The sequence below is a fragment of the Saccostrea cucullata genome, unplaced genomic scaffold (assembly GCF_032062105.1).
Source record: "Saccostrea cucullata isolate Sc308-1 unplaced genomic scaffold, CSIRO_AGI_Scuc_v1 ctg823, whole genome shotgun sequence".
Taxonomy (NCBI): Eukaryota; Metazoa; Mollusca; class Bivalvia; order Ostreida; family Ostreidae; genus Saccostrea; species Saccostrea cuccullata.
The window spans coordinates 136,043-146,151 of record NW_026927536.1 but is presented as its reverse complement, the minus strand read 5'-3'; the positions used below and the strand labels follow the sequence as shown (position 1 = coordinate 146,151).

At 35.4% G+C, this 10,109-nt stretch overlaps 2 protein-coding genes across 2 annotated transcripts; one reads left to right on the top strand and one right to left on the bottom strand.

Annotated features, from left to right (window-relative positions):
- The first annotated feature begins 398 nt into the window (after positions 1-398).
- On the top strand, positions 399-2,730 carry LOC134274738 (heat shock protein 70 B2-like). Its single transcript, XM_062756973.1, has one exon. It carries the CDS (start codon positions 619-621, stop codon positions 2,512-2,514), a length of 1,896 nt encoding a protein of 631 aa, XP_062612957.1. The 5' UTR covers positions 399-618; the 3' UTR covers positions 2,515-2,730.
- Positions 2,731-4,925: 2,195 nt separating this feature from the next.
- LOC134274731 (transmembrane protein 234 homolog) lies at positions 4,926-7,599 on the bottom strand. The gene is made up of 5 exons (XM_062756965.1): positions 7,466-7,599; positions 7,223-7,377; positions 6,507-6,573; positions 5,641-5,733; positions 4,926-5,420 (listed from the first exon to the last, which is right to left on the bottom strand). Exons 2-5 carry the CDS (start codon positions 7,373-7,375, stop codon positions 5,356-5,358), a joined length of 378 nt encoding a protein of 125 aa, XP_062612949.1. The 5' UTR covers positions 7,376-7,377; positions 7,466-7,599; the 3' UTR covers positions 4,926-5,355.
- Between the last annotated feature and the right edge of the window lie 2,510 nt (positions 7,600-10,109).

Genomic DNA, 10,109 nt, shown 5'->3' with positions numbered 1-10,109 from the left:
GCAACTCTTTCAAATCAAATTTTGACAACAAAAAAATAAAAACAGCTTGTTATATTTTTTTCCAGCAAATTCTTTCAAATCAAATTTTGAGAAAAAAAAAAAGCCAGCTTGTTTTTATCTACAATCTACAATGCAATAGTCCAGGTCCATTGATATTTTTTTCCAGCAAATTCTTAACTCTTATAAACGTCCTTCAACTAAAAATAAGCTTTCTTTTCGGAGATTGTCGTTAAAATTCGAAATGTTCATGTAACCTTCGGCTGTTTCCGTTAGATCACGTTGGGTGTTACGGAGTCGGCCGAGTGTCTATTTGTTACAACTCGGTGAATGAAGTAAACATTGTTTACGGAAAGGGTCGAGAGGTTACGCTTGTTAAATATAGCCATCGGGCTCGAACTTCGGGATTTCGAGAACAGTGAGTCTGGAAATGTCGAGAATTTTCTTTGATAAGTTGTATATATTGGCAGACATGCGCCTTGTCAATCATTTCTCTGTTCAGACTGGGGATACTCAAAGGGGAACCGTTCTTAATCCCAGTTGGCAAGAAGAGGAGAAAACGGTAGAACGTAAAATTGGGATTATCTTGGGCTACTTTCACTTTTGTGATTAGAGAAAACCATGTCAGTTCCAGCAATTGGCATTGATCTGGGAACAACATTTTCCTGCGTAGGTGTTTTTCAACATGGGAAAGTTGAAATCATCGCCAACGATCAAGGTAATAGGACGACACCCAGCTATGTGGCATTCACGGACACCGAACGACTCATCGGAGATGCTGCAAAGAATCAGGTAGCAGTCAACTCTTCAAATACGATTTTCGACGCCAAAAGGCTGATAGGACGCAAATTCAACGATGAGAGTGTGCAGGCCGACATGAAACACTGGCCATTTAAAGTCGTCAATGAGGGAGGAAAACCCAAGTTGGAAGTAGAATACAAGCATGAAACGAAGCGATTTACACCAGAGGAAATCAGCTCCATGGTGCTGACCAAAATGAAGGAGACGGCAGAGGCGTACTTAGGACAGAAGGTGACAGACGCTGTTATTACAGTCCCAGCTTACTTCAATAATGCGCAGAGAGAGGCCACCAAAGATGCTGGACTGATAGCAGGACTCAAAGTTCTGAGGATTGTAAATGAACCCACTGCTGCTGCTTTGGCTTACGGACTCGACAAAAACCTTAAAGATGAGAAGAATGTCCTCATATTTGATTTGGGTGGAGGAACATTTGATGTATCTATCCTTACCATAGACCAAGGTTCCATGTTTGAGGTCCGCTCCACAGCTGGTGACACTCATCTTGGTGGCGAAGATTTTGACAACAGGATGGTAAACCACTTTGTACAAGAATTCAAGCGCAAGTACGGTAAAGACATTTCCAACAATCAACGTGCATTGAGACGACTTAGATCTGCCTGTGAACGCGCAAAGAGGACACTGTCAAGCAGTTCTGATGCCAACATTGAGATCGATTCACTTTTTGAGGGCATTGACTTTTATAGCAAAATCACACGAGCCAGATTTGAGGATCTGTGTTCAGATCTGTTCCGTTCAACACTGGAACCTGTAGAAAAAGCTCTTAAGGATGCTAAGCTGGATAAATCCAAAATCCATGAAGTGGTTCTGGTTGGCGGCTCAACAAGAATTCCAAAAATCCAAAAGCTGCTGCAAGATTTCATGGCTGGTAAGGAACTGAACAAATCCATCAACCCTGACGAAGCCGTGGCTTATGGTGCTGCTATCCAGGCCGCCATTTTAAAGGGAGACACAAGTGAAGCCATCAAAGACGTTTTACTGGTAGATGTCACTCCACTTTCTCTGGGCATTGAAACTGCTGGAGGAGTCATGACCAAAATTATTGAAAGAAATGCAAAAATACCCTGCAAAGCATCTCAAACCTTCACCACATATGCTGACAACCAACCAGGAGTGTCCATTCAGGTCTTTGAAGGTGAGAGGGCCATGACCAAAGACAACAACAAACTAGGAAAATTCGAACTTAATGGAATTCCACCAGCCCCTCGTGGTGTCCCACAGATAGAAGTCGAGTTCAATTTAGATGCAAACGGAATCTTGAATGTCTCGGCCATGGACAAGAGTACAGGGAAATCCAACAAAATCACTATCACTAATGACAAAGGACGCCTCAGTAAAGCCGACATCGACAGAATGGTGAACGAGGCTGAGAAGTATAAAGACGAAGATGAAAAACAGCGACAGAGGATCGCGGCACGAAATCAGCTGGAGTCGTATGTTTTCTCTGTCAAACAGGCAGCAGAGGAACACGGAGACAAACTTCCGCCAGAAGATAAAGAGAAAGCCACCAGTATTTGCAGCGAAACCCTGTCTTGGCTGGATAGCAATGCTCTAGCGGAAACTGATGAGTTTGAATTTAAGCTTAAAGAGGTGCAGAAAGTATGTTCTCCAATCATGGCAAAACTTCACGGAGGCGGTCAGAGTCAGTCCGGGGGTGCTAGTCAGGATGGAGGACCCACAGTGGAAGAAATGGACTAAATTTCTAAAACGTTTACAAACTTTGTGCCATAATGTTACTTTTTTTTGCGATTTCATTGTAAATCAAGTGTTAACTGTTGTGCTTGTTCATAGTTCCAATGTAAATTGTTTAAAGGAAATGAACTACTGGCATTATGTATGCTAATTGACTAATTGTATATTTTTCTTTTCTTTCTTTGAAAGGAGCTTATAATTAAAGAATTTAAACTTGTATAATGTTTTTTTTGTAATAATTACAAATAGCCTTCCAGTCGAATGGGGAATGTATTGACGATTGCAGTAATTTTTGACTGAAGGAGAAAAAATTTGCAGTACTTGTGTAGAAAATGTTGGCAAATATTTTATTGCATAAATGCTTAAGTACACAAAAAGAATCTCTAAAAATGTATCCCACCCTCTTGATGGTGCTAGGAAAAAAAAAAGTACGGATATGAGAGGAAAGCATGCTGACCAAATGTGAACTGTAAAAAGGAAAGGACTATCAGAAATGAATGCTTTGTTTTTGTGTAAAACATAAAATGATAAGATATCGTTAAAGATTATAAAGATATTTGTACAATGTACCATGTCAGCATGTTCGCAATCATGATCCTGTACAACAAAGCAGAAATTTCTGTCTTGTGAGAACAAGTGTGTAAAAGCATAGGAGTTGGCATACTTACCAATTTTACTGAAACTATTTGTAAATAAAAAATAATACTACTATCCTTCTATTATCATACAAATATATTTTTTATTTACTGAAAATTCAATAAAATTGAAAGGTATGCCAATTAACCCCTGTGGTTCCAGGGAATGTTGCCATCTATCACCATGGAACCATCGTTCATGGGAACAATCTTTTTACTAAGCTAGTTTAAATCATGGGGGTGGGGGGACCCCCTCCTAGACCCTGTGATCTACAGGTCAGAACAAATCTAGATTTTGGTTTGTTTTAGCTAGATAAATTAAAGCCATATATGGCATATGTACAATGAAAATTAGACTAAAATTATAAGACCTCTTTATTTGTATCATTACTTTATATAAAGATAGAACTTTTCCATAAATTACAAAATCTAAGTCAATTGCGTTATAAAGATATCACAATTTAATTTGGATTCTCGGAATTTTCTCAGACTCGGAAGAAAATACAAAAGATTTAAATAACACATTACAGAGAAGATAGAATTGTATAATTAGATGAAACGAGGTGTTCTACGTGTTCAGAATTGTATGAAAAGCTTTAATTTAAAAGTTTTAACTATATTTCTTTACTTAATTTTGTATTTTTCAAAAATATATTTTTTGATCAGTTACGCCATATATGGCTTTAACCATTCTAATAATAACTGTTTGAAAAGGTCATGGTCAAATAGACGATAACAGGTCTTTTTTCTTAGTATCATGTGACAAACAGTGCACAGACTAAGAAGCATAAAGAACGAGGGCGCTTTTAATTGGCATTCGGAAGGAATCTGAGCATAATTGAAAATTTTATCGAAATGTTACATAAAATTTTAACATTTTTTTATTCATCAGGTTCCTGTGCAACAGGAAAGGAAAATATTTCCCCAAAATTGAGCTTTGATTTGCTAAAAAAATAACTTGAAAACTGGCCAGATCAGACATTTGGTACAAAATGGTATTTTAAAATATGTTTTTCTAAAATTTGTCCATCTCTGGGTCTTCTCTCCATGATTTTGAAACGTTATTTGTGTGTATCTTAATTCAGAATACACATTTTTAAAAAATGGAGAGAAGACCTAGAGACCACGAAAAATGAGCTTTTCCCCAAAGAATCCAAATATGTGAATCTTTGTCCTTTCTAAATCATCTGTATACGTGTAGCTGTGATAGCTCGGTAAGTATGATAGGGCTACCTGTTCAGTGCGCTTGAAGCGAGGAGTTTTTGGTTCGAGCCTGGCATGGGGCCTTAATTTTTTTTTCATGCAAACAACCATTTATTTTGTTAGTTTCCTTTTATGTATTCGATGTATTAAAATTTTGAATTAGATAAATTTTGGTTCAGTTTGGTTCTCGAGCTAAATCAATTCCAATCTTCTATTCTATAATGTACACGTACACTGTATCATGCATCTATGCATTAAATTTAAATATTTTAGGTGTTTATTTTTTGTGAAACATTACTATATGTTATAGTACCCCCTAGGAAAAACGGACATAAATGTCACTTTCTCACAAGGTCTGTCAAACTAAGTGAAATAAAAACCTATGGACATTTTTGTATGACCAGCTATGTTCAGCCAACCAAATCATGGACATTTAAACCATAAATGTTTCGTACAAATGATTCCTGCAGATCACACGCCAAATGCGCCCATCTTCTTTCCTCTCAAATATATATAAAACATTATTTCAAAGTAAAGGCACTATAAACTATTTTGAAAAGTAGGTTAAGTTCAAAGGATACAAAGAATTAAAAAATTTAATGAATGAACAGAAAAAAATTAAATATTCATATAATAATGCTAATAGGACACATCATGAGAAAAAAATAATCATGGTAGACAATTATTAAATTCACATGAATTGGGCCTGTTTTAACCACTATAAAAGGTTAAGAATATAAACACATCTCTTCTGCCAGAGACTCACTGAGAGAGAGCAAGCATGTATGTCATGTGTTAGAAAGGTACTCGTACATATATATTTTATTGGAAATCTTAACATAAAAGACTGTTTTTTTTATAATTTTGATATGTTTTATTAACTACCAGTAATCATGCTAACAAAACCAGTAATATGTAAACAATAAAACATTATCATATTTTATGACGCTGCATAACTTATAATCTTTGAGTTTGTAGTATCACAGTCAATGAACTTGTCGAGTTTTTGTCACATTTTGTCGGAAACACACAGTGCAACTCCAGCCAAAACCAGTAGCATCCCTACATAGGTTTCTGTAAAATATAATGCAGAATATGAATATCATATATATTTAATACCTTAAAAAATTTTAAAATTCATACAATGTACCATTTTAGACAAATATATACAGTGTATTGATAAATAAATATTAGGAGCTTAGTAGGTCACTGGTGATATTGAGAAGTTCATAAAATACTGGCAGTTCAATGTTCTATTTTTTTCTACCAATTATGCAAAAGCCAGAAAACATACCCCAGTGATGAATTTTATCTCCTAGAAACCGGCCAGATATGATGGTAAATAGAAAGGTAAGGGAGTTGGTTATTGGCACAGCAAGGGAGAGTTCTGAAAAATCAAGGCATACAGAATTGTGTTTATATAATCTGTCAATTTAAAGAAAAAAGAGGCCTGGCAGTATCTTGTCTTCTACTTGTTTCATAAAACCAGGTACCTATATACTCAGCATATAGGTCCCTGATAAAAGAGCTATCTGTGAAAAATTCTTTGCGTGGGTATGAGAAATGTGTTTTGATATCAATTTGACAACAAAAACAGGTATGATATATAATACATGTGACTCCAAAGTCTAAGTCCGTTGGTATGACCAACTTAATTCTTACAAGACACCCTGCACTAAGAAGTGACGGTGTGACACCCCAAGGTCTAATGGTGCAGAGAAACAATCAATGTATATGACATCACAATGATTCGATGTTGATCCTTGAAGTCATCAGACCTTAGCATGGCGCAGCCTTGCAATTTGGGGAAATACTATGACATCATAAACATTGATTGGTTTTCCACACCATTAGACTTTACGTGTCAAACCATCAGGGTTCAGTGCAGACCTATGGACTTTGGCCTGACCATTGGGCTCTGGAGTCTTAATTATCACACTTTGGAGTCCTAAATCTGTATTTTTAAGTTTTCTGATTTTCTCTTTTATGTATAAATCTCTAAATGACATATGTGCCAGGATTTATTTAAATAAATTGTTAGGTCAATATTATGTGGGTGAAACCAAACTATTACAATTATTGTTTCTACAAAGGTCCATAGAATGACGTAATGTGTAAATAATCTGTATTCTCCCTTTCAATTAATTGCCGAGAACTTACCAGCTGAGGCTAGTGTAATGTAGTACAGCACAGAACCACCTTGATTTATCAGGAATGGTACAAGATACTGAACATAAATAGAAAGAGTAATATTAAAACTCACACATGTACTGCAGTCACTAGTGTATTACAATGTATTAAATTACTAGTTAAGTATTAGAAGTATTTTTTTCCGCGTGGTATTAATTTACACTATGTACGCAGTCACAGATAATCCGCAGAAATTTGTCCAAGCGTACTTAATATAAATTTAAGGCATAAAGTGACAGTCAAAAACATCCATGTAATATTTTACTTGCGGATTAAACAAAAATTGAGATTCCTCGGAATTATGACCCCGTGGAAAAAAGTATGTCTACAGTAATACAGAGATGCCTCTGGTGTATGTTAGTACACCAAGAAATTTTGCATTATTTGTTCCGCAAATCTGTTTCCTCAATAAAATTTAAGCACTAATGAATTTATTAAGTAAAACCTGGTGAGCATCGCAAACTATACTTCCTTGGAAAAAGTACACACATTTGTTGACTACAACAAGTAAAATAAATCAGTAAGTTACTTAACAAATTCAATGTGCATATTCTTGCCTATAAAATTTTGTACTAAAATTGAATGATAACCTGAAGTACAAAGCCCCATTTTCAGAAAGCATGCAGTCATAGATTATCATAATGATTGGGATGGGATAATAAATTTCAAACTAAAGGTATATATACCTTCCAGTTGAATATGAGAAATTTGAGCTCCATCAGGAATTGTCGCACTTTGCCATTTTCTTTCACATTTTCAATGCCACTGCTTCCCTGCTTGATGAAGGGATTTGTGGCCCCCCACATTGCTGCAACCGCAATCAACCATCCTGCTGACATATCTGTTACCAAAAAAGGACAAATTTATATTTTTTGAACAAGTTTTAAGTTTCACCTTAACTATTATTTTGGGGCTTTGTTTTAACTCACCAGGGTCTAAATGCTTTGCTCTTTAAAACTTGAAAGTTATTTGGTTTTCTCTGAGGTCTGACAAATGTCTTCTGTCATTTTGGCAAGAAACTGGGTTAACCTAGTCCTGCAACTGAAAATTTTAACTTGTATTATTTGTCATTTGTCAAGCAGACTTTTGCATGGTGGGCACAGCAAGATATTTGGCCTTATCCAAAATTTAAAAAAACAAGAGGCCCAGGACACACAAGTATCATGTAACAACTTTATGTTAACTAATTTGTAAAACTTTGAACATTGCATGAGGCCATTAATGCACACAATTTTGACTTTTTTATCATAAAGAACGAATCAATCTTTCAGCTCCGGTAAAATGTGATAAAACTAAACAATCAAATTAAGCAAAATTTTTCATCTCAAATCATTAATTGATTCAAACCAAAACAGCAAATTTTACACTGCACGAATATACAAAGAACAAATCATACAATGTGGGATCAGGTACCATTTGTGATTTTCTAGTAGTAACCCTGCCCAATGGTCATTTTTCAAAGCTTTTGTTAACTATGTCCTGTTGTGCAAACTTGTGCAAATGTCAAAAGACGCAAAAACATTTATTTTGTGTGAAAGTATGTGTGCATGTCTCTTTAAAATATTAAAAATCTAATTAAAAGTACAATGTTTTTCCTATGGCAAGTGAGAGCTATTTACCTGTATGACCCATGTTGAACCCACGTTGGAATGAATAAATTATTTAAAATACTGAAACAATTTTTTAAACATTCAAAAATGCTATGAAAAAAATAGTGATTTTTGTTTCAGTGTAAATTAATGTTTAAATTATTTGTATGTACTTGTTTTTAAGAGCAGGAGAGCTCACTCAAACATTTTTAACCCTCATGCAAGATGAAACAGGTATAAAGGAGTTCCATTTTTTGTGTGGGAAAATTCATGAAACTATATTTATTATTGTAATTCTTCAAATGCAAAAAGTAATCAATAGGACAGTGCACAAATGGCAATATGTTATAAAGATTTTGTGAAAGTTTCATCAAATTTCATTCAGATTGTTCAAGTATTGATTTAAATATCTATTCATGGACATTGCATAAATGAAACTAAATGAAGGTTCCCCAGTACGACTTTTCCGGATTTAGGGTATCCATGGCATTTAAAAATATTCTTTTTCATTCCATGTGACTTAAGTGATGCAGGGGACATGCATTTAGTATCTAACTATTACCAAAAGAGAACGATTTGGTTATAATTATATTCTAAAGTAAAATGGCACATAAAAAGGGCCCATTAAGTATTGCTTAAGTGCACTTGTCCTTTTATTTCATCAAAAATGGTTGATTAAAACCAAAGAGCAGATTTAAAAGCATTAATTTATTTTCAGACTATGTAACCCCCTCCTCCCCCGATACCCCTGACCCAGGGGGCATGAAATTAACCATTTTGCTAGATGCACCTTTTTTCATCATAAATATATATACTTAGATCATTGGCATAACACCCTGGAGCTAAGGAAAAGATTTTCAAAGAATTTAATGTATTTTTACTATATAATAGTTTATTTTCCCCCCCCCCCGGCCCTTAACCAAAGGCAAAACCCCTGACACAGGGCCATTTTATTTACAAATCTTGATTGAGTGCCTATAGTTGCTCATTATAACTATATACTAAGTTAGTTTATTTAATACCCAGGAGCAGAGAAGAAGATTTTCAAAGAATTAATGCATTTTGACTATATATTCAACAGAGCCCCACCCTAACACCAGAACCCCTGACCCTGGGGCCATCAAATTCACAATTCTAAAAGAGGCATTCTTGCTGTCATAACTATGTTTATGTTTATTTAAACCCAGAAGCAGAATGATTTTCATGAATATTAATGCATTTTCACTATATAATCAATAGAGCCCCCTAACACCAGAACCCCTAACCCTGGGGCCATAAAATTCACAATTTTGGAAGAAGCACTCTTGCTCATCATAACTGTATACTTAGTTAGATTATTAATACCCAGGAGCAGAGAAGAAGGTTTTCAAAGAATTAATGTTATTTTCACTATGTAATCAATAGAGCCCCGCCCTAACACCAGAACCTCTCACCCTGGGGCCATAAAATTCACAAATTTGGAAGAAGCACTCTTGCTAATCATAACTATGTACTTAATTAGTTTATTTAATATCCAGGAGCAAAGAAGAAGATTTTCAAAGAAATAATGCATTTTCACTATGTAATCTATATAGCCCCGCCCTAGCACTAGAACCCCGATCCTGGGGCCATGGATTTCACAATTTTGGTAGAGAACTCAATGTTCATTACATTCATACCAACAGTTTGACTGCTTGATGTCCAGGAGTAAAGAAGAAAAAAATTAAAGTTTGCATTAATTTTAGTGATTTTGGCCCCACCCCTCAAGCCCCTGGGGGAAGGGGACAATAAAATTCACAATTTTTGTTCCCCTTCACCCATAGATGCTGCATACCAAATTTGGTTGAAATTGGTTCAGTGGTTCCAGAGAAAAAAGCTAAAAATGTTCAAAACTTTACGACCGACGGAACGACGGATGACGACGGACAAAAAGGGATAGCAATAGTTCACCTGAGTTTACTCAGGTGACCTAAAAATGCACATGAATCACCATGGTTATAAGTCT

Bases quoted from the DNA above. Each gene is read 5' to 3' on its own strand.
- LOC134274738 (XM_062756973.1), top strand. From the start codon at position 619: ATGTCAGTTCCAGCAATTGGCATTGATCTGGGAACAACATTTTCCTGC.
- LOC134274731 (XM_062756965.1), bottom strand. From the start codon at position 7,375: ATGTCAGCAGGATGGTTGATTGCGGTTGCAGCAATGTGGGGGGCCACA. The intron at 5,734-6,506 runs GTAAGTTCTCGG...TTGATTTTTCAG, and splicing joins CATTACACTAGCCTCAGCTG to AACTCTCCCTTGCTGTGCCA. The intron at 5,421-5,640 runs GTATGTTTTCTG...TATATTTTACAG, and splicing joins AGATAAAATTCATCACTGGG to AAACCTATGTAGGGATGCTA.